At 36.2% G+C, this 25,630-nt stretch overlaps 1 protein-coding gene across 8 annotated transcripts in view; it reads right to left on the bottom strand.

Moving 5' to 3' along the window:
• Positions 1 to 25,630, bottom strand: part of RNF180 (ring finger protein 180) — a 241,463-nt gene that overhangs the window by 158,488 nt on the left and 57,345 nt on the right. For all 8 annotated transcript variants that reach the window (XR_008917944.1, XM_016431313.2, XM_016431310.2 and 5 more), the window contains one exon: positions 15,944 to 16,909. Coding sequence is in view for 7 of the 8 variants with exons in the window: in XM_016431313.2 (XP_016286799.1) it covers positions 15,944 to 16,909 (966 nt within the window). In the remaining variant the exon portion in view is untranslated. The remainder of the gene's footprint in view (positions 1 to 15,943; positions 16,910 to 25,630) is intronic.

Consider the following 25,630-nt stretch of genomic DNA (forward strand, 5'->3'; position numbering starts at 1 on the left):
ATAATAAATATTATGATTAACATCATAATTTTAATTACAATCAGTAGAATTCATGATTATTTTTATAAGGATTTCTAACTAAAGCATAAAACTGCTTCTTAGAGGATTTTCAACCCCTCCCCTGTTAGTTCTGAGTTTGCGCTTCCCTTTACCATAAGACGCTGACCATTGGAGTTTCATGCTCAGATAGGATACAAACATCTATACCCTTCCCTTTTTGGAAATGACCATAAGTAATTTCCTTTTCTCCCACTTCAGAGGAGCCTTAGGTAATGGTCATCATTATTTCCCTAAATAAGGGTAGGTGCTGCCTTGTGATTAATCTTTAGCCTAATGCAGGCTTCCTAAGTGAACTAACCAATCAGCTTTGCTGTTGGGTAACCGTTTCCTAAGAAGGTCTATAGGATGTTACGTCTTGTGCTGTAAGTCCCAAGCCTTGTATGGAGATACAAGTCATGTACCTTGTATGGAAATATTCATTTTGTTACTGTACTAGCATATATACTGGGTCTCTGCCGCCTTGTATTGTTTCTTGCTGGGTCTAACTATGTAATACGTGCAAGAGACCGATTTTGTTGGGGGATTTGGCCCTTTTCCAATAAAATCTAGCTTGCTACCTTGACTTGGAGATTTTTTACTTTGTGACTTTGTGTCTATATCAGTGTGGTAGATTTATTTTTGCTGACAGATCCTATTCCAAAAACACTCTGAATTTTGAAACAGACTGAATATTGATCTAGAAGACTACTGAAAAACGAGTTACTTTTTCCATTCCAGAATTATACAAAAAAAAAAAACCATCCAGAAGTCCAAAGGTTATAGGAAAAGTGGGCCGCCCACAAAGCTACCAAGTAACCTCTAAAACTGAGGGACACATAAAGTCTACAAAGCTATTCAGAGGCAGCAAGAGCTGAGGTCTCCCCTAAGAAAGCTTGAAGGGTTGTTAAAAAGCCCCAAGGTAATCAGAAAGGGGTGAAGACTGTAGGGGTCTGCACTGGGTAGAAACCAGCATGGCAACACATTACTCATAGGAGGAGACCCCAGGTCCTGAGTCTCTGAGATTCCTAACACTGCCCTGAGGTTCCAAGAGAAGGTATGAAGCTAAGGGGCTCTGAACTTCCAAAGTTCAAGGTCCAGAAAGCCAGGGCATCCAAGGCAAGAAGAGGTGAGTTGACACCCTCTCCCCATATTACCTCAAATCCCAGTGTGTGGCAAAATTTGGTTTTTGTACAAAGCCCCTATTAAGAAACATGTTGGAGAGATGTATAAATAAAGAAATCACTGATCAGGATAAAAATTTACTTTAAATAAAAAACCCTGCAAAAGATAAAGTAACTTTTAAATAACTTTAAGTGGAGACTAAAAGTTAAGTGAATTTTCTACTTTTGTCTAAAAGAAATAAATAAATTAAATGAAAGTTCTGGTAGAAAGAATTTAAAGGAGAATACATAGCTCAAAAAAAGAGGGGGGGTATTGTGCTGAAAGGAATAATGAACTGGAACGACCTCCAGGAATTGATGCAGAGTGAAAGGAGCAGAGCCAGGAGAACATTGTACACAGAGACGGATACATTGTGGCACAATCGAATGTAACTGACTTCTCTACTAACAGCAATGCAATGACCCAGGACAATTCTGAGGGACTTATGAGAAAGATGCTATCCACATCCAGAGGAAGAACTGTGAGAACAGAAACACAGAAGAAAGACATTTCCTTGATCACATGGCTCAATGGGGATATGATTGGGATATAGACTCTAAATGATCACTCTACTGCAAATATTAATAATATGGAAATAGGTCTTGATCAATGACACATATAAAACCCAGTGGAATTGATTGTTGGTTATGGGGAAGGGAGGGTGGGTAAAGAACATGAATTATGTAACCATGGAAAAATATTATAAATTAATTCATTAATTAAATAAATTTTTAAAAAGGGGGGGACCTTTACCCAAGCCATGGACTCACTGATCTTTAATCCACTATATCAATATTATCAAGGTAGCAGCAAAACTCTACAGTGGAGCCTTAAAATGGACTGGAAAATGTTTAACAAAATAAATAAAAATACAATATAGATAATGTTAATTGGGGCTCTTCTAAGTCAGCATGAGATTTCTGAGATTGTTTCCATTTGAGTTTGACACTATTGCACTAGATTATGCTGTATGACTCTTAAATATATTATGTAGGTCTAAAAGAAAAAGGCACACATAGCAGTACTGTACATAAAATTTAAAAGAATCAAACTAGAAAATATTGCAAGAGATAGGCAAGGGTATTACACAACAGTGAGAGGAAAAATGAATAAATCACAATTCCCAATTTATAAGCAAAAATATTAAATTATTATTAACATTAATTCACAAAGAAATGGAAAAATGAGAACAATAGGGATTTCAACATTCCATTATCAAAAGATTAAAAAGAAAAAATAATAAAATTTCTATTTAATACTATATAGCTATATGTAGAAAACTACGTGACATAAAAGAACACACAACATTTTTCAAATATACATGGAACACTCACATAAATTCTTCATATATTAGATGATAGAAAAGCATAACAAATTCAAAAAAAGCTAAAATTACACATGTTGGGTTTTTAGGCCAAGATGTAATTAAAATAGAATTAATTACAGCAACATGAACAAAAGTTATATAAAGTTGAAAACAATATAGTAAATTTTAATTGGTTAAAGAAGACATAAGAAAACTAATCCGTATATTAAGTGATTATTTGTTTTCCCAATACATGATCAGCCTCGTTTTCTTCTATTTTCATATATTTCTTTTTAAATGTATTTTATGCTTCTACTTCTGTGCAATTCTGCAGTAGTAATATGTTTCAGCCTACCATCTATCCCTCTTCCAGCATGCCTCACAAAGCCTTAGTCATGGTGAGCATTTAACAAATGTTTGTGGAATCTAACTGAATTGAATTTGCATGGCACAACTTTAATTCTTCATAGTAGTCCAAGACTTGCAGAATTATAGTCTCACTGAGAGAATGCTGTGAGGCATTTAAAGCTCTTTACACTACAGCTTTAATCTGTCTTTCCACATTTGACTTCTCATTACTACCACACTCTACCAGTCAATCTTGGTTATTCTGCTTTCCTCTATTACTAATATCCTGTCCCCTATCTCCCTGTGTTTGCACCAGTGAATGGAATGTTCTCTACTCCATCTGTTTCTTGGAGTGTCAAATTCTATCCAAGGTTCAATTCAAGGGCTAACAGTCAACAAGTATTCATTTAAACAAATAAGTTCCAGGCTGGGCTAAGCATTAGATATACAAAGAAAGGTAATAAACTAGCAAACATCACATTCTAATGGAAGAAATACATATGCAAACACAATAAATAGAAAGATTAGATGGATCTATATACTAGTATAGCTAAAAAGACTTCTGATTTTATTATATATCAACATTTTTTTGTTATGCATATGCTGGATTAATTGAAGTACACAAATTGTCCCCTCAAATTATCTCCCAAAGGACAAAGTTTTATGCTCATTTTCTCATTTTACGCTTTGTATCTACTGCATATAACATGCTTAACAAATGCTTGCTGAACGACTGTGTAAACAAGTCAGTGAAAACTTTTCTGAATCTTTAAGGATCTTATTGGGCAGAGTAAACTGTCATCCACAAACAGGAGTCAACTGTAGAAAATCCTTTTTCTATATGGACTATACACTGAATATCCTCCATGATAATGCTGAATACAACATACTTCTTACTCTTTTTTATTTGGTATGTTTAACAAATATATTTGGGGAAAATGGATTGCAATTTTGCAAGAACTGGATTAAGACTCATTTCTCATACTATATCCCATAGTGAATTTCATATGGAATGAATAATTTATACATAAAAATCAGGACTCTAAAAAGATAAAAGAAATGAAATGATGCTTTTATCTCAGTTGTAGACTGGTAACTTTTCCCTACTAAACAAATTGAAAGATTGAGAATAAGAAATATGTGCTTTTTATATTAAATAAAAATATAAAGAAAAGAAAAAGAAAATATTGGAGAAATTTTACAGTAAATATGAAAGAGATATCTGTCAAGTTATTGACTTCTATACTATACATAAGAAAATGTTAATAACTCTCAGTTCCCAATGGATAAATGACAAAAGCATATGTCTGAATAGTTTTTGAAAGGGGAAAATCAAATTGCTAATAATTACAAAATTTTTTCAACTTCACAAATAATCAGAGATGAAAATAAAATAATTCGAGGACATGTCCTCACAACTGTTATGCTGACAAAAGCCATTAAAATACACAAAAGTCAATGCTGTGAGGAATCATATATATTTATTCATTGGTGGTGAAACTACAAACTAGTAGAAACATTCAGGAAAGCAACTCTCAATAAAGAGTGAAACATAAAAATGATCATACCCTTTGAGTCCATAATTTTTACAATGTTAGGTAAATACATCCCCCAACTGTGATATCAAAATATTTTCACTGTTTTTTCCTTTGTTTTGTTTTGATAAGGGGGCTTTCCATTAAAAAATTTACAGGGGGCAGCTAGGTGGCTCTGTGGATTGAGAGCTGGGCCTAGAGACTGGAAGTCCTGGGTTCAACTCTGACCTCAGGCACTTCCTAGCTGTGTGACTCTAGGCAAGTCACTTAAGCCCCATTGCCTAGCCCTTATGCTCTTCTGCCTTTGAGGCAAAAGACAGTATTGAAACGGCAGGTAAGGAGTTTTTAAAAAATTTATAGCAACAACAATATTTATAAATGTCAAAACCTTAAAGGAATCTTTTGTATTGTAAGGCATTAAATTAAAGGTTTGACTAAAATATGTGAGAATTTTAAAATAATATAGTGGTCACCGATTTAAAATATTATAGCTCAAGTCAAAATGATTTTTAATAGCTTTTATTTACAAAAGGGTGGAAAGAGTGAAAGCAGAGAAATACAAAAAGAGGGAAGAGAAGATATCTTCCTTATCACACTAAATATTGCTCTGGTTCTTGGCTCAGGCTGGCAGGGCTTGTTAACCCTTGACAGATCAGAGGACCTGGAGTTCCATCCACACAGGCTCCTCCAAGAAGGGAAGGTCTCTCTGAAACTAATCTCTCTCCAGAAACCAGGAAAGGAAGGCCACCTACTCACTTAGCCAAGAGGCAGTCTAAGTCCCAAGTTACCTCCAAGAGGCAGGTCACCAGTCAAAGATGACCACTGAAAATGATCTCCTGCAGACTATCTTCAGAAGACTACTTGCAGAAGACTCCCTCCAGCTGAAGTTCAGGGCTTTTATAGTGACTTCTTATCCTTTCCCCTCTTCACAGGGGCCAATCACAGCTTCCAAATTGCCTATCACTGCCCAGGGCGGGCAGTGTCTGTGGGATCCACTTCTCACCTCTGAAGGTGTTAACTCTATCATAGGCTTCTGAAGATATCAACTTTTATCAAAGGATTCATAAGTTTCTGACTGATTGAGTTATCACCCACTTTAGCAAATGACTTGTGAACACTCTTACTTAGTGTTAAGTAAGGTGCTTTGAGTTCTGGAGTTATTACTCATTTTAGCAAGTGATTTGTGAACTCCCTTACTTAGCGTCTGGTGGCGTAATAAGTAGGAGTACTAAAAGAAAGTCTGATTCACACTTCACAGTCTGATAACAAAAAAAATGGTTAAAATAAATATTGGCCCTTTGAGATAACAAAAATACTATATTCTGTCCTTTATCTATCTATCTATCCATAGATAAGTTACTATTTGTAACATCATACTATAATTAAGATAGCCAAGTATAAATAATGTGAAGAAATGATGTCAAGTGAAAAAAGGACTGAATCAATATGAACTGATCCAGAGTAAACTGAGTAGTCAGGAAAACATACCTCCTGTAAGGAGGTGATAAGATTCAAGGGGGGGTGTGTATGTGCATGTGTGTGTGTGCATGTGTGTGTATACCTCATTCTGAACCTTGAATCTATTTACCTATATGTATGTTTGCATGTAAATGCTCATATAATCTACACCCAAAGAATAAGGATTTTCAAAGTTTTCAAAAAGGGAAAGGAAAACCAAATTGTTAATTACATGAAAGTATGTTCCACTTCACTAATAACTAGAGATGAAAATAAAAATAATTCTAGGATATGCCCTCACAAATTATACTGGCAAAAAAATAACAATACAAATATATACATATATACATGTATATAATATATATACAAACATGAATATAATATATATACCAATACATATATATATATATATATATATATATGACATAGAGACTAGTTTTGCTTACCTACAGATATTTGTTACAAGAGTTGTTTCCCCCCCAGGAGGCAAAACATGTAAGTCTATTATTATTAGTAGTAGTAGTTAATGGAAAAATTAAGTTTTAGACACAAAAGAAAAATAAAAGGGAACAATTGAGCAAAGACTCCTAATGGAACTTCAGAATAAATGATATGACTATGAGATTTTATGTATTGAAATTAATTTTGTTTTTAAAATGTAACTAATTGTAAGGTAAGTATAATTGGCTTATTGATGTTTAATATTAAATTTATGATTAATTTAACATCAAGTTTATAATCAGTCTTTGTAAAGGGTAATATATATGTACATATACATATACTCCATAAAAATATTTCTGCAAGTGAGAAGGAAATAATTTTTATGTGATATTCAATACCCTTATGATTAACAATTAAAGAATATCTGGTTTATCAAGATTTGTTCTACTCTAAACTAATTTAATTTGTTCTCATCTATTTTCTGCTAAAATAAGGGCATACATGGAATATTATGATCATTATCAATAGAAATGTCATTCAGTATGTTGAACATGAAAACTCATCATTTCTTTTATTTGATAAATCTCATATGAATTACAAAACTGACTGCACCAAATAAAACATTCACTTAAAAATAATTTATCTGACCCATTAGCCCATGGTTCCCTTCTAGCAACTATATAATAGATCTCCTTGAAAAATGATAAACAAAAATTGCTGACAGATTCTTGGCAGACAATCACAGCATCAGATGCCACTATGATTCTTAAGGCACTTATTCATTAGACACAAATACTGTTACTATTTTGATCTATCAAGAGATTAAAAATACATTGTTATAATTTCCTATGGCCTTTGGTGGAAATCAAGAATTTTCATTATTTGGTGCCCCCTAGTGTTCCAAACAATATTTTTAAAATACAAAAATGCTTTATATATGTTTCCAAAGCTTAAGTGCTGAGAAAAATTAGTGAAGAAAATAGGCTTCAGAAAGAATCAGGAAATCAATGAATTTAATTTTACAAAAAAGGATCACAGACTCAGAACCAGAAGGGGTCCAGGAGAACATTTTTTATAGCCTCATTTTACACATTAAGAAATTGAGGCCTAGGGAGGTCAGAAAGACGACTACACATAAATTGTTGAGAGAAAAGGTGAGTATTTGTTAAATACTGAGTACTATTTGCTTTGTTAAATGCTGGATCCTGATTCTCTAGGACCCTGAATTTAGATTAGAAGAAAACAATAAATAACAGGGAGCTAGAAAGGCTGGTGATAGTGGGAAGGGAAGGAGAAGGGGAAGTCAGAGGAATGAATTCAGCTTTAAGGGAAACAGTGAAGCAAGGAAGAATCAAGATAGTTGGCTTTTGGGCCAAAGGTTTCTCCAGAATGAGACAATAGTTGGAAAGAAGTCAAGTGAAGAAGGAATGATTAAGGGACTTGTTCAGGGAAATTAGGCCCTCTGTTAAAAATCTTTCATTTACCATTCTGCCTCTTTAAGTATAGTGAAACAATAATTCATTTGGTATGGATTATGGTATGGAATTTTTACATATTTTAACTATCTACTATGACAAAGAAATTATCCTTTTCCATAAGCATCATTTATCAGAACAATTTCTGTCCTATTTATTTTTTGACTTTTGTGAATGCCTTGGAGTCTGGCAGCAAAAAATTGAATAGAAACTAAATAATATGTCAATACATGAAATTGGGCAAGCAGAATCTATCTTCTGAGGATCAGAGGTAGATGATTAAAAGTCTCCTTTTAAGAGGGCAATAGGCAAGACTGGAAACTCACAGATAATGCGCTTTAATGAAATTAGAAAGTGATGAGTACAGAAATTAACAGTGGTAAACATTTTTATAGCGCTTTAAAGTTACAAAGTGATATATATATATATATATATATATATATTTATTTATTTATTTATTTATTTATTCACTTGATTTTTTCCCTAAAACACTTCCCTTATGTCTTAAAATCAATACTGTATATTGGCAGAAGCTAAGAGAGATGAGACAAAAAAAATTGGAAGCCTCTGATTGAGGTGCTGGAAATAGAAGAAAAGTAAAAGGAAACAAGTTATCCAAATACAGTCCTATCAACATGCCTGTCTGTACAACCAGAGGAATTCCACATTATCCCTGAGCAATACCCTCTGACTACCATTAAAAGAGTTGATCTTGGTCCCACGTTTCTGTGCATATCAGGATGGAATGGTTGAATGTCATCTTTTTTTCCTTCTTTAACACCTCAGGCACAGTAGATGGTCAGAGAGGAGAAGTCAAAGTCAATGGGTACACTGAGGAAGTAATGTGTTAAATGGCAGACAGTTCTATTTCACCAGTAGGAAGGAGGAAAATGTTGGTCTAAGGCTCAGGACCAAAGTAGGACTGGTGTTACAAGTACAGAAGTGATTTAGCTGAAGGGTGACAGATGAAGGTACCCGAGTATGCTAGACCATGTAGTTTAGAGGGAATGATTCAAGAGTTTTAAGGATTGCCCAAACTTAGAGAGTAAAATAACTAAGAAAAAAGATCCCCATCCTCTGTAATATCATATTGGTACTCTTCCTTCCTATTTGCCCACCTTCTCTCCTAGTTTAAGCTCTCATCTCCCTTTTTTTGGCGGGGGCAAGTGTTTTTAAACCTTTACTTCCTGTTTTAGTAGCTGGCAAACTCAGTTAAGTGACTTTCCCAGGGTCACAAAGCTAGAAAGTGTTTGAAGCCAAATTTGAACCCAGGTCCTCCCATCTCCAGGTCTGCCATTCTAACCACTGTGCCACCTCACTGCCACCCCCCCATTAACTTGACTGGACTACTAAGTCTTTCCTTTTCTACCTCACCTTTTATAAAAACCATCACAGTAATATTTCTAGCCGTCTGATTCAGATAAGAATATCGCTCTCCTCAAAAGTGTTCTACTTACATGCTCGGGAGGGTGGCATAACATGTACATAGATAAGTAAGGATAGGGAGTGGAACTGTGATTTCTTTGATATAGGGATTTCCCCAATGAGGAAACCCCCTCTTAGTAACATACTTCAGTACCTTCTCTGCAATTCAAAGTCTTGAGGAAGTTGCCTAGTATTAAGCGAGTATGCCTGCATCAAGGGCAGGACTTGAACCTAAGTTTTCCTGGTCTCCACGACAGAAAGGCCGATTTGAATTTGATCCTACGCTCTAGGCAACTCTAATATTGTAAGATGCAGAGAGGAGGCATTGGTACAGGGAGGGTCCTCTCCAAGGAGTACCCTAGGCCAGTGAAATCACAGTTCCTATATATATGCTACTGTATATAAAGCTAAGAAAAACAAAGCCTTTTCCATAAACTGTGCAGATATCTACTCTAGGATTTTGTATAAGAATTAACCTACTTTCCTATCCATATCCGTACTGCTACTTCCATTTAAGCAGATCCAAATAAGCTGCAACCACTACAACTCAGGTTCCTGCCAGGTGTGAGCTCCGTGTCTGCATTCCTTAACAGCTGCTCAAGTTGCGGCCCGGAGAAGCTTTGATGAGAACGCTGACACCCTAAAGGAAGTGTTCGACCTATAGTGCAGGTTAAAATAGGACTATGTGTAATGTTTAGGTTGATTTGTGACTTAAGAAAGATGCTGCCTAACCAACGTGACAGAATTAGAGAACCAGAGAGTTTGAGGGAACTCTACCCAGATCCAAAAGAAATCCCTACAATAGCTAACAAATTATCATCCACCTTTGCCAAAGAGGAAGAACCTACCCTCCTTAAGGCAGTTTATTCCATTTTATATACTTGAAGTTAGTGTGTAAAAAGGTGTGAGCATGAGAGAGAGAGTGCAAATTAAATTTCACTGTTTGTAATTTCCACTCACTGCTCTTGGTTTGGTTCTTTGGGTCTATAAAGAATAACTTGAATTCTCCTTCCACAAAACAGTCCTTCGAATACAACAATCAGGCCCCTTATCCCAAGTCTTCTATCCTCCATGCTTAACATATTAAGTTAATATGTTCTTCCAAATGACTCCTCATATGATGTGAGATCAAGGTCATCACCATCTGGCTGCCTGCTTTTGGGCTCTCTAAATTTATCAATGTCTTTCTTAAACTGTGCTGCCAAGAACCAAACAGAATATTACTAACGAAAAGGACTCTGACCTCCCTGTTCCTGGAATCCATATCTCTCTTAATGCAACCTATGATCTCATTAGCTTCTTTAAAAAATTCATATTAAGCTTGCAGTCCACTAAAAGCTCCAGATCTTTTCAGACAAGCTGGTGGTTAACATTTTAGTTTTCATCATATATTTGGGAAATTAATTTTCTGGAACTCATATTTAAAGGTTTATATCTATACCCTTTGAATAACATTTTATTATATTTAGCCCAATTTTCGAGTCTATCATGGTCTTCTTGGACCTTGACCCTATAATCCAGGTGTTAGTTATCCCTCTCCCCTTGGTGTCTCATAAAAATCTGATGAGTATGACATCCACGTCTTTCATCTAATCACTAATAAACATGTTACACGGCACAGTGCCAAGGAGATAGATATTAAGTGGGTACTCCATTAGAGACCTCATGACAAGCTGTCATAATCATTAATAAATGACTCTTCTTTGAGTAAAATCATTCAGCCAACTAGCCCAAATGTTTCCTTGTTTTCCACAAGAATGGTATTAGATACACTAAGGTATATTAAGATCTAAGTAAGCTATGGCAACAGCATTTCCTTGAACTATTTACAAATTTATTAACTATAAGAAAAGGAAATGTTAGTCAAGTATAATCTCTTCTTGATAAAGCAGTTCTAGAGCTTTTGTTTTCTTTACCAGATATTCACCACCATCTTTTTAACTGAACTGTTCTATCAGGACATGTTCCTGAAAAATGGATGAAAGAATGTACACTGAAACAGACTTTCGCCCATTCTTGAGAACTGCAACCAATATAAATCAAATTCCAAAATGAGGACACCAAAAGAATCTAGAAAGCACATTAGCCAGCATACACTTGATCTTGACAAATAGTGCCAAAAGCAACATTGGATTACAATGTAAACTCATTGATAAAATCTTTTGGTGGTCGATGGATAATTATAAGCAATCATATTTTTTAAAAATGAAAACTAGTTTTGGAGGAAAAAAAGTTTACCAAAAGCTTGACCAGAAACTCAGCCTATTCAAATTATTTCAAGATTAGGATGAAATTGCAAAGATGAAAAATGGAAATGACCTATCAAGAGGTCTATGACCAACTCTTTTTTTTTAATTCTTACCTTCCATTTCTTTATATTGATTCCAAAGCAGAAGAGCAGTAAAAGCTAGGCACTAGGGGCTAAGTGATTTGCCCAGAGTCGCACAGCTAGGAAGTAGATGAGGTCACATTTGCATCCAGGACCTGCTCCTCTTGAGGCCTGGCTCTCAATACACTGAGCCACCTAGCTGCCTCTACCCCCTCTCCCATGACCAATTTCTGATCTATATCAATAATAGGGAATCATCTCCATTGGATTCTAACACCACAGTCCCTCATGTACTGCATGAAGCAATTCATATGGCACTAGAAACAAGGGATGAGGACAACCAAAGCGTACCATGCCTTTGATAAAGAAAGGAAGCCACACTTTTGGAAATTCGCTTTAAGCATCTTTAGTAAGCACTCCCAGCTTCAGGTCACTTCTTAAAATGCTGGCTTTCCTAAGACAGTGCACTTTTCCTCCAGCATTCCCTCCTCCATTTGGGCCAATCCCTCTCAAGATTCTTTCACTTTTCTCTGTTCCAATTATGTCTCAGACTTCTGAATGACATCATCTCGAATGGCCACCATCTTTTCAATCATTCACAGGTCTCCGACCCGAAGGCGGGAGGTCGGCTTCATGTAGACCACGTAATCCTAGGGGATTCTGTCGGCACTGTATACATGGGACGACTGGAATGGCCATTTTGACTAACGAGGTCTATCTATGCTAAACAATCCGTTGTTCAAGAAACAAGAAAAAAGCTTAACTTTTAAAAGAGGAGGAAAATGGAAGCGAGACCTCTCCTCTCTTCCTAATGGAGAGGGGTGAGCAGGATTAACTCACTAGACGGAGGAATATCTCCACTGAGGGGTTGAAGGTGGAGGCAAAGGGGTGTGAGGAAAGCTGAAAGTCTGGAGAGACGGCTGTGTTGGCTGACCTCGGAGCTAAGGCTCACACAGAGAGAAAGAGAAGGAGTCTGCCTACTTCTCTTCCCTGGGATGTGGGCTCAAGCGGCCGGGAGGAGGGGATAGCGCAGGCAGGCCCTTCCAGGGTGAGGGTCTTTGTGGTGAGACCCTTCCCTATACCACAGTGACAAGGCGGCTCTTTGCTTGTCTCAGATGAAGCAAAGGCTTCGCCCTTTGGTCCTGTGCCCACACACCAACCTCTATCCTTCAGGAAAGCGCTAACCAATCTCTGACAGTAACTGACAACTGATGTGGAAAGGGATGGGGAGTGAAGGCGGGAGAGATCGAGAAGCAGGGTCCCTCACCGGAAGCTCGGCGTCTCAAAGCCCTCTGGCCAAACACCCTGTTCCCTATCTCCTAACTAACTGAAGCTGATGCCTTTATTATCTAGCCAGGGAATGGTGGAAAGGGGAAAAAACCCAAATGAGAGGGCAGACTGGCCCTGCCTCAGAGACCAACTGACTCTTGGTCAGTCTTGAGAAGCACGAGTCTAGTGGTGAGGGATTGGGAAGGATTTTCTAGCAGGAGACAGGTATACAGCAAGGTGGAAATCAGGTTCTTTGGCCTCCTGGCTTCAGGAATCTCTCTCTGACCCTCAGGAAGTGCTCCTGGCAGTCTCCTTCCCTTCTGTTGTTTCAGAACTCTCTCAGTTCCTGTTCTCCCAGCATCTTCAGTTCCTCTTCCCTGCCCCTCCCAGCCAGTCCCTCCATCAGACTGCACGATTCTATTTTAGGGTCTCTCCTCAATTCTTACAAACTAAAATATCTGTGTTTTTTTTTTTAATGAACTGACTCATGAACTAGAAGTTGTGTGAAATAAATTATAATTTAATGAAATGTAAACTGATTTTTATATAAACAAAAAATTCATTATTATTTATATCTAAATCGAGTAGTAGGTTCTATATTCTAGCCTGGAATATTATTACATTGAGTTATGAAATGTTAAAAGCTGGAGAGGATCTTTGGGGATTATATATTCCAATCCAAACAGATATATATTTTAGAAATACAATTAAAAAATATTAAACATTTCATTTCAAAGATTTTTGTAAAAAGACAAATATAATAAGCATATTTATTTCCATTCTGCATTTCCTAACCAAGTACTTTAAGGCAACCTACTCTGGATCAATATTTGTCATTATTTCTTTTTGTACATTTACTTAAACTACAATGTGATCAAGTTCTATTTTACTCAGAAGAAGGCTAGTATTACAATAAAGCATTTGGTTTTTAAAGGCTAGACAAATGAAGATCTGTAAATATATTTGTACTGCTAAATAATTTTTGCTTCAAATTCAACAAAATGTATTTTGATAACACAGGAAAACGTCACTTGCTGATAATCCAAATAAAAATCATGCAAAGCCTGCTAGCTCTTACTATATTAATAAATCATCTGTTTTTAGAATACATAATAAAAATGAAAACAAGCTACCTGATAGGAAGTATTAAATGAGGCACGGGAGAATACTGGATTTGAAGTGAGAGGACGCAGCTTCAAACTGGACTTCTGGGATTTACTATCTAGGTGGCTATAGGTAAGGCATATAACTGTTCTGAGCCTGTTTCCTCATCCCATAAAATTAAAGGGTTAAATTAGCTTTGAACATTCCTTTCAGCTCTGAGTGTCTTATTCTTATGATCCTAAAGTGATTGTTTCATTGAACCCGCATATAGCATCCTGTAGATTAGAAGTTAGGTTGCACAGTGGATAGTGCCATAGATAGATAGAGATAGGAAGAACTGGTTTCAAATGGAACCTCATACACTAACTGGCTATATGAACTGAGCAAGTTACTTATACTCTATATATGCCTCTATAAAGTGGGGAAATAATAATACCTAATTCTTAAAGTTGTGATGAGCCGTAAATAACGGTATGTGAATTTAATGATTATTATTTAAATTAAGATCATTATCCCACAATCATGTTTCATAGAACAAAACCAAAGGCGCATTGTGGACCAGTAAGAACTGTGGGCTTGGAGTCAGGAGGTTGGAGAACTTGCTTTTTAGCAATCTGATATTGTGTAAAGTATTCCAACTATCTGAGTCTCATGTTTCTTATCTGTAAAAACATGGATTATTTTTAAGGTTTCTTCTGGTCAAATTTAATTTCAAAATTAACATAATTATGCCATCCTGCTGCAAATATACAAGATGTACTAAGCATGAACGAAATAATCTTAAATTACCAATATCCAATAAAGGTTGATTAAAAAGGGTTGTGATTTATTGCCACAGAAAATAGTATATCAATCTAGAAAGGGACCTTGTGGACAGTTTAATGCAAATACTGGAAAGCGATAGACTGAAGGCCAAACCCAGCCTGATATCTGTTTTTATACAACCAGTGAGCTAAGAATGGTTGGTTTTGTTGTCCATCTGTCGTGGGACTGCACATGAACTAAGAACGTTTTGACATATTCTGTTACAGCAAAACTGGTCTAGCACAAACCCTACTCAAAGTACAAATCCCTAATATTACAAAATTCCTATTTGAAACCTGTGAAAGGAGGTTACTCAGTCTCTACTTATACTGAGGGCCTTCTGAGGAAGGCTGGTTTCTCTGGGTGATCAAACTGTAATTTGCAAAGAGTAGCCATAAAAATCTATGAAATAAAAATACTTTCATTGTCATCTCTTTTCACACAAACCAATGTAGTATTCATAAAAAGAAATATTTATTGTGGAATGTCCATAGTCTCTTACATTAAAATCACATATTTAGATAAAAGTATTATTATTCTGTTTTACAGAAGTATTAATAATAATACAAATGTGTAGAAAAGGAAAGTCAAATTAATTTTAAATTTAACATATTATTTATCACTCTTCTGCATTCATACAAGTGGTATTTAGCACAAATGAAAGTCTTTCATTTTCAGAGATTACCATAGTCTGGATCATAAACATCACATCTTCCATCTTCAATCTAACTTCAATGGTATGAAAAATATCACAAAATCATATAAAGCTGAATTTCATAACCTTTCTTGTGTAATAGATGCTCCTGGCAGTCTTGTGAAGTCTATGGATCCCCCCTCCTCCCATTCTCAAAATGTTTTTAAGTGCATAGAATGAAACACATTAGGATTATGGAGCAAACTATTAGTTGAAACAGTTATAAAATTCTTTTTTAAAAGTTCATGAACCCAAAATTAAGAACTCCTGGATTTTGAGGAAATTAGGGGGATATGAGAGAAACTTCATATTGTGAATATTAATATTCCTGCCTAAATATTACTAAATTATGAGGAAGTTTTCAAAACACTTGTCTACAATACTTATTTATGGAAATAAAGATAGCACTTTATGAAGTGTTATTTAATTATAATAATGGATATTCATCTAATAAAATATTAAAACATTTTAAAAATCCAAACATTTCAAGATATACCTTCTTCCACCCCAATAAGAACCACAGCCCTCAGTCCAGTGGAGAATGAAGTTTCCTACCTGTTTCTGGAGCCATCTTTGATGTCTTCGTTGCTTCCTTCTCAGATTCTTTAACTTGTTTCTCTCTCTCTTGCTTAGCCTTTGGTTAATGGCACCCAAGGAGAAACCGGCAGATTGTAAGAAACCAATAGATGAGATGCCTTCCTCCTGGTCACCAGGCTCATCCACACCACTGACAGCTACAGGAAAGTCCATCCGGAAAGGCAGTTCATCAATAGTATTATGGTGAGAATGTATGATGGAAGCCTCTAAACCACACTGAAATTCTTCTTCTCTTTGTCTTAGAGTATTACAGGAAGGCACTGAAAATCGTTGCAGTAGCCCATTACCATCAAAACCGGATGATTCCGGAGGGGAACATCTATTTTTACTAGAACCTACATATAAGCCATGAGGGTCAAAAGGCTGCGTTTCATTTAGCCTGTTACAGGCAGGAATCTTACCATGTGCTTCATATAAAGTAGGCAATAAGGCCAGTTTCTCTCTGATGTTCAGATCCAAACTATGTGATTTTCTATGAAAAGCTCTTATACTGCATCTCTCATTCACAGACTGGGGAACAAAAAGACAGTATTTTGGATTAGATGCTTTCAAGTGCAGTTTTTTACTCTTCGTCTCAAAATTGGTTGATCGCACCTCCAGGCAAAGAGCTTCAGTTAATCTTCCGGGAACATTATTATTTTGGGCCATGTTTAAAAGCCCTTGATTTCTGTTCTCCCGGGCAACACCTGTATTTTTGACTGTATTTTCCTTGTCAGGGCCTGAAGGAATTCTATAAAACGACAAGTATTTTACTGATGGTCTTGTTAGTCTGATTAAATGAACAGGCTGGTAATCTGTCCTGCTCTTGCAAAGACGTACAGCTACAAATTGGCCACAGGAACATTTTGGGCTTCTGATGAAGTTAAAGCCTCCCAAACGGGTCCTGCAAAATGGGCAATTCAGTTTTCCAATTGTCCACTGTGCCTACAGGTAACAAAGAAAAATAAAACAATGCCTTATTTTTATGTATGAGTGAGAAAGAAACAGGGAGAGTATGAGAAATAGCTATGTGGAACCTTACTATGGTAAAAATAAGCTTTCTGTTTGTAAAAAACAGCCTGAATAGCAAATGAAAAGATAACATTCAGTGAGTTAAAAGCACTCCCAAAATTCTAGAAAGAACTTTGTAAATTGTTTATTGAGTATTATTCTTAAATACTATAAAAGAGTATATTTAAATATCCCCACTACCCAAGCTGAATATGGATGTGGTGTGAATCTATATGCTGGGAAATAAATTATTTTATGAAGCTGATTTGGAAAGTAAAGTCTCAAAGGAAAGATTCTATTTGGGCACATTTTTTTTCCTTATAAAACTTTATGGGAGGCAAAATCTAACTAGAAACAGAATAAAGCTTTGCCTAACTTTTTATATATAACCAAAATATAGTGGTTGTATCCATCAGTATTGTATCCATTACAACTAAGATTCAAATTTAAAAACTAGTAGTAAAATGAACTGGTTTAAATATTCATTGTTAGTGTAGGAGGTAACAGAACATTTGCAGTGTTACAACACATTATATAAGATGCAGAATATTTATAAATATGGAATTTCTTTTCCAGGAGATAAATACAGTAAGAAACTATGTGCAAAATTTGTAAAATAACAAATATAAGATCAGAAATATGTATATAAATACGATTTCAACAATCTGAATATAAAAATTTCAAAGAAAAAACATTAGGTTTCTCAAGTTTTTAACTTCAAAAAAATTATCGTATTCACTGGAAGCAGATGGTCAGAACCACTCTTCTCCTACCCCCACATTCTCAGTCTCTAATATATTTTGTCAGGGATTCTTCTCCTATAGAAAGGATTTTAATTTAGGTGTGGTCTTTACTTTAGGTGTTTGCTTACTAGAGAATTATAAAAGAATGTTTCTGTGCTTTAAAAAAATCTTTAGTACTCTGTATAGCATAAAAATATTCTGAAAATTTTGCGAAGAGGAAATCAAACAGGACCTTTCAGGAAATACTATTTCTGCACTTCTTAAGGAAGTTCTTACCAGGTGTTCCCTACACAGATGAAATAACAAATCTGGTAAATCACCCACATATGCACACTCTTGCAAGGGCACACAATTAGTCCACTTTTATCTTAATAGCAGAAACTGCTTGATCCTGAAGCGGCAAAACTCTTCAGTCACCTCCTGGTTTAGAGACACATGATCAGTCTTAAAGTAGCTGCCTTAGGATATGACTGAAGGGGCACAGAGAAGTCATTTTCAGGTAATAGATCTTAGGAGGATTCCTTTATCAGATGATTTCTCAAGTATAATGTTTAGATAACAGCTTGGGCAGAGGTGGATTGCACAGCAGAACAGATTCCAGGGAAGAGAAAGGAGGCTAGCAGAGGAAGAGAAAAGATCTCAAAGAGGAAAACAGGAGGGCACCAAACACAAACCACTGCTAAATAAGTTAGTAGAGTGTATCTCCAGATACCTAGTTAGTCCTTTTTGTGCCCTTTTCTTCCCTTTTCCCCTTGACAATGTCCTTCTGCTCTTTCCCCTCTCTCCTACAATCAAAACTTTTTCAGGAAATCATTTAAGTAAATTTCACCTTAGTGTGAAACAAATTAACAAAAAGCCATTATATTCCCCCTTCCAGGAATTTTACTTTTGCACTTTATACTTTACTTCTAATTGCATTGTTAAGCTTCTAAAGGACAACTTCCTATCTAACATTGCAGGAATTACACCACACCAATCATCAGGTGTTTAAAGATATACTAAATAATGAAGTGAAGGAATCAATAAGGTTTATACCTCATTTCTAGAATTTCATGCATCAGCAAATAGAGAATGGGGGAAGGGGCTATAACTGGCTATTTTCTTCACATTCTCAAAACCTATTTATATAAACATATGTACGAGCATTTATTAAGCAGCACCATGTGAAAGCATCTAAGTTCTTTGGAAATAAAAAGTGAAAAAGTGAAAAGGTCTACCCTCTAATCGAGGAAGGCGATATAGAAAACTTTAGCAGTGGGGCACATGTTAAGATGCAAAAGTCCTAAGGGACATCCGGTAGGTGAATGGCAAGGTCTAGGAATCTTTAAATTAAAGAACTAGGTCAAATGACTGTGGTGGGGGACTGCAAGGCATAGGCAGGGCAGATGGTAATAACTGGTAGTCCATCTAATCTGAGTCACATGAGTACTCAATCAGCCAAAGCATGAGACTGGCCCTGAATGATGTCATTGTTCAGATAATTGGGACAGCCATGTCCCCTTGTGCAAACCAGGTCTCATTAGCTGGAGAATCTCTCATTACTTGGCTGAATTTCAGCTGCCCAATTTGATAATGCTGACATAGCCTATTGATTCATGTCATCAAATATTTATTATACATTTTCTATGCAAAGAATGTATTAAGTGCTGGGTACTTCATTTGAGGAAGGACACGGCTAAGCTGGGGAGCATCCAGGGTAGTGTGACCAGGATCAGGCAAGCAGAACTGAAAACAATCCTGAGTACAGTATGACCAGGTCAGAGTACAACAGTACTAGATACGATGTTTTTCAATATAGCTCAGGAAGGAAGAAGCTCTTTAGATGCTATATCATAACGTTGACAAATACTGAGCTTATGAGTTGTAAAAATGGAGATTTGAACCCCGGACTTCAATTCCCAGGAGTCCTTGGTAGCTCCCAGAGTTCCCCATAATCTCAGGTAAGATCATCACCTGGGCCGCGAGAGAAGGGTTTTTAAAGTGCACTCTGCTTTCTTCTCGCTCTCTCTTCCTACTTCCACTTCCAAGCAGACGTGGCTCTCTACCTAGCAGGCAAGATCCCCAGCCTGCCCCGCTGCCTGCAATCCCGACCCAGATGAACCGCTCAGCCCAGAAATTCTGACTCATCACCCCACGCCCAGGACTCACTTCCACCAGCTGGTAAAAATTGGGTGATCCTTTAGGCTACGATTAGCCTCCACGTGGACTGGGGCAGGGGATCACAGGAGGGGAGAAAGAAAGGGAAAGAAGGAAGAGACTTTTCCAAACAGGAACTTACAAGCAATGGGCTATTTAAAAGGTTATCTTTTGACTGTACTGGTAATTTCATTTATTTCACCTGTGTGCCAGGGGAAAAATTCAGCTCCCGGCAACTCTTCAGCCAACTTTGGGAGGCAGCTGAGTGGCTCAGTTGATTGAGAGCCAGGCCTAGATAAGGGAGGTCCTCAGTTGCAATCTGACCTCAGATACTTCCCAGCTGTGTGGCCCTGGACGGGTCCCTTAACCCCCATCACCTAACCATTACCAATCTGCCTTCTGACAATAAGCACCTAATGGATAAAAACCCAAGGAACTTTAAAGAGACTGGAGATTATATTTTTAAGGCATTTCAGACTCCAATGTTTTATAAAAATCTCTGTATTTTATTGCATTTTGCTGATTATTTTGTTTAAGATTTAACTTTGTGATTTTAAGTTCATATATTACTGCATTACATTATACTGCATTCTGTTATACTGAATCATTTTAATGTACTGAGTTTTAACTACTGTTATATTCTGTTGCTTTTCCCCTATAACCATACTGAACAAATATTATTGAATAAGCCCATATAAAAATAGCTTTTCTATTTTTGACTTTGTACATTGTCACAAAGAGGATAGATGAACTCCATCAGAAAATTGCTACAATTGTATAACAACCTTTGGAAAATTTAAAGTGCTAAATATCTCAAATTGATTTTAAGGGTTCTTTAGACATGATTTTTAGAAACTTTCTTAACAACCTCTGGTTATTTTTGCCTGCCCCTAATACGAAGTAAGGCCCACTCAAATAGCTGAAGTGAAATACATTTTAACCCCCAACTCCTGCATATAAACCCCCAAACCCCACATATAAAAATGTGAATGGAAGTTGGGCAGTTAATCCCAGGGCATGTACCCCTAGAAGCCTCCAAAAAGGAACACCCCTCATTTATCACTCTTTAGCTCACTACTTAACTTCCACAAGAATGATATCTAGATATCTTGATGATGTTCTAAACCCAAAGTAAGTTTTACTTTGTTTAAAAATGTTTACCAAGGTTGAAAGATTTGCTGTCTGTAAAAACTTGTGACAAGCATCCATTTTCTTTAAATGCTATACAGCAACTTATATAAAAATTATAGTGTTTTTTTTGCTATTGTAATTAACTGGGCTATTGAGAATTTTGGGGATATTGATACCACTTATTTGTACTACTGTTCTTTATATAAAAAAAAAAAAAAACCTTGTGAAATTCACAGTGATTCATGGCCAGATATGAAGGGGAAATGGATCTCATTTTTGGTGAGAAAGCCTTGCATTCTATATTTTCTTACCTGACACAGTGTGTCAATGATTATAAGCTATATTTTTGAATTTTTTAAAACTCTTATATTTTTCTTGCATGTGCAATATATTATTTCAGTCTTATTTTTTCTCTCCTTTTTATATTTGAAGCACATGTCACCAGCATTAAGATTTTCTTTAGCTTTTTTGATTTTGCAGTACTATAAGTTTAAAATACATTTGCTATAATGTCAATGCATATCCCAAGAGCTTAAGTCTATAAAAATGATGCCACTAATTGTTTAAAAAATTTATGGGACTTTACTTAATGATTCTGTCTGATTCTAGGACAAGATATACACAAAAGAGCCATTATATACAGCCAAAGATAAACAATCCAGGATGTATTGATGCACTTCTAGCCAATACAAAGGTCTTGAACCTAGTGTGAAGACTCAAGGTTGAGATATTTAACATATGTTAAGACATAGGCCTTCCTTGTGTCCATACTCACTCTGAAAATACTTACACACAAGTATCTCAAACTTGGCTCCAAACCTGGCTCCTATAGTCTGGTCCTTTTTTCTGTCTTTCATAGTGTCGCAAATTTTCTGTAGTCCTGGCTACTGACTGAGTAAATGCATCATTGTTTAGACCATTTAATTGGGTCCTGATTCAAGGACCTGTTATAGATTTATTTTTCCTTTACTTGGAACTTTTTATTTGGATTTTTCTGATGTCTTTTTACCAATTGATTCATATACCTCATAACTCAGCCATGCATCCCTAAGTGATCCCATGTTTTTCAATCAACCTCTTCATGGGGAAATGTAAAAAATAATATTATTTTAAATTGAAAAGTTTAAATTCCTCTTGAGAAGAATTTTAGGTAAAGAAACATGATACCTCTCTGAATCCAGAAACTGAACTGCTTGGAGAAGACACCACGAAGATGCCTCCAGACCACAAGTTGCATGAGAAGATCAAGAATGAACTTTGGGTGTGGTTGATTGAACATTTATTTGTATCTATACTTTCATGGCAAAGTGGACTGCCCCCTAACTGGCTTTTTGTCAATGCGTCCAGCAATTATTGGTTTTGTTTTTTTTTCTCTTATCCTCAAATTATTATAATCTTTAAGTTGATTATGTTTTCATGATCCTTTGGGAAAAGCCTTTTCTCCAGAGGATCATACAGAGAAATGTAAAAATGGAGATTTGAACCCCAGACTTCAATTCCCAGGAGTCCTTGGTAGCTCCCAGAATTCCCCATAATCTCAGGTGAGGTCATCACCTGGGTGGCGAGGAGAGAGGGGTTTTTAAAATGCACTCTGCCTTTAAAATGCTTTAAAATGCACAAGCTTCTCTCGAGATGTAGTATAAGTGAAACTGAATGAGCCTTTTGGCCCTCCTGGGCACGTTATTTCTTATTTTGTATTTTCCTTAATTCTTAATCTTTAATAAACCTCATAAAAATTTAATACTTCTAACAGAAAAAAACTAATTTTAACTGCTACAGAGTCTATAAAAATGACCAGACCTAAAAAAAAATAAATAAAATGACCAATCTTTTTTCTAGACAAACTATTATCTATGCCTTTTATATTTTATACTTGTTTATTTCTTTACTCCAAATCATTTTACACATTAAATTTCATCTGATGTTTATATGTCACGATCCCAAGGCTTTAGACCATCATGGTCACACTACTCTAATAAAGAGTTTGGGGAGACTTGGGAGGAAAATAATGGCCATCTTCAAGTACACAGTGGATTATCATGTGGAAGAGAGATGAAAGTTAGTTTTAGAGGGGAAGAACTGAAGCAATGAGTGAAAACTGAAGAGGAGTAGATTTAGGAGGAGATAATCTAAAAGTTGAATTTTCAGTCTTGGGAAGGAGTTTCCCCTTACTAAAGGGCTTTTCAAGCAAAGGCTAGATTAGATGACCATGTGTTAGGTACGTTTTAAGAAGGGGCTTTGCTATATATGGGTAGGATTAAGTCTCTGATGTTCCAATTCTGAGCTTCCTCGTGAGTCATACCGCCTCACTGGGAGTGGAGCAAGGTGTGAAATAATAGGCAATGAATGAATTATTGATTATAAGCTGATTTAGATACTCTGCTTATTGTGCTTACAAAGTATCTTCAGTTTATATAATTGAAGTGAAGCTCATAAGTGAACTTCTCTTCAGGGCAATTATAAGGATGATGTCAGAAAATAAGTCTTTATCTTAGTTTAGAGATAAGTAGAGAAGCTGACTTGAGAAAGAATTGGAGTTTCAAACAGAGCTGAGACAGTGTCAATTTCAAATCTAACAGTTTTTCAGTGGCAGTTGGTCTCTGGCAGTTGGCAGAGTCAGACTCTCTTTGAAGGCTTGGAGAAGATAACATCATTTCTCTCTCTCACTGTCTGAGGTAGAAGGAAAGGAGGGAAAGACTTGAAGTAACTAAGTGTTTTCGCTTTCCAATTTGGGAAATACTATTGACTGTTGCTGTTTTTATATTAACTCTGAGAAGACCAAAGAAAAATCTTGGTTTTTGGTTTGAGCCTGGCCCTGAAGAGAGTTCACTTATGTGCTTTACTTCACTGATATAAACTGAAGATACTTTGTAAGCACAGCAAGCAAAGTATCTAATATCAGTTTATAATCCATAATTAATTCATTGTCTACTGGTTTATAGTTTGTCTATTATTTTTATAACAGGCATAAAGGCACTAAGGAGACTCTTGTTATGAAAAAATAAATTATTTATTGAGAGTGTAAGGATAAAAAAAAAGGACTTCTAACTCTAAGGGATACTATCCAAATAAAACTTACTGGTTCTGCAAAGAACTGCTTCTCCTGTTTCCACAGGCTACACTGATCCTTCCTGATCTGACTAACCCAAATTTTTACTATTCTACAATAAACTAAACACTATCATCCTTATACTTCTTAACTTTGTCTCCAAGCTATAAAAATAACAAAGTTTAGCTGGCTGAGCCTCAGCAAGAACCAAGTTAGGACTCTGAGACTTAGCAAACTCAGAGTCCAAACCAAAGACCAGGTTTTTCTTTGGTCTTCTTAGATATAAAAACAATTTATGTAACAGCAATAGATAGTCACTAGTGTTTCCCAAATTGGAAAAGGAAAATCACTTAGCTGCTTCAGGTTTTTCCCTCCTTTCCTTCTACCTCAGACAGTGAGGAGAGAGAGAGAAAAGTTGTTACCTCTTCCCAGCACTCAAAGAGAGTAATTGCTACTCCCTCGGAGTAATTGCCTCTCCCAGAGACCAACTGCCACAGAAAAATCATTAAAACATTCCCCACACACTGTCAACATTTGAAATTGACACTTTCTTAGATCTGCTTAAAACTCCAATTCTTTCTCAAGCCAGATTCTCTACTTCTTATCTCTAATCTAATATAATGAGACTTAATTTCCAATATCATCCTTATAAAAGGGCAGCCTCATCATCAACAATCATAAACATTTATGAAGCATCAATTATGAGTCAGGCACTGTGCTAAGTGTTAAAGATACAAAGAAAGTAAAAAAAAACACAGTCCCTAGAAACTCACATAATGGAGAAAAGATGCAAATAACTATGAACATACAAGATACAAGCAGAGTACTAGCAAGTGGATGAGAGGAGAGAAATGAGAAAGGTCTCTTAGAAAAGGTAGAATTTGAACTGAGTCTTGTAGAAAACTACAGAAGACAGAAGATAGAAGTGAGGTGGGAGAGAATTACATGCATGACAGATAGACCAAAAAAATGCCCAGAGTTGGGAGATGGAGTGCCATGTTGAAGGAACAACAAGGAATGTTGCTGGATCATAAAGATGAGGAAGGGAGTAAAGTGTAAGAAGACTGGGAAGGGTAGAAAGAGTTCAGCTTAGAAAGGATTTTAAAATCCAGAATATATTTGATTGTAAAGGTGACAGTGAGCCACTAGAGTTTAGTGAATTAGCAGAGGGATGGTAGTGATTGATGGGTGACATAGTCAGATCTATTGGAAGATAACTTTGGCATTTCATCTGAAGAAGGAATTGTAGTAGAGGGAGATCTGAGGCAGAGACACAAAACACAAGGCTACTGTAATAGCCTAGGCACGAAGTGATGAGAGCCTGCACCAGGGTAGCAGCTATGTGCGTAGTGAGAAGGGGAAATGTTGTAATGTTGAGAGATGTAATGACAGGAATGGCAAGATTTGGTGACAAACTGGATATATGGGGTGTGAGGAGTTGAAGATGACACTAAGTGACACAACCTAGTGGTGATGTGCCTGACAGTAAAAGGGAAGTTCAGAAGGGGTTTGTTTTTGTTTTGGGCGGGGGACAGAAAATAATGAATTCTAGTTGTATTTGAGATGTTTATGGGATATCCACTTCACCATGACCAA

The sequence above is a fragment of the Monodelphis domestica genome, chromosome 3, assembly GCF_027887165.1.
Source record: "Monodelphis domestica isolate mMonDom1 chromosome 3, mMonDom1.pri, whole genome shotgun sequence".
Taxonomy (NCBI): domain Eukaryota; kingdom Metazoa; phylum Chordata; class Mammalia; order Didelphimorphia; family Didelphidae; genus Monodelphis; species Monodelphis domestica.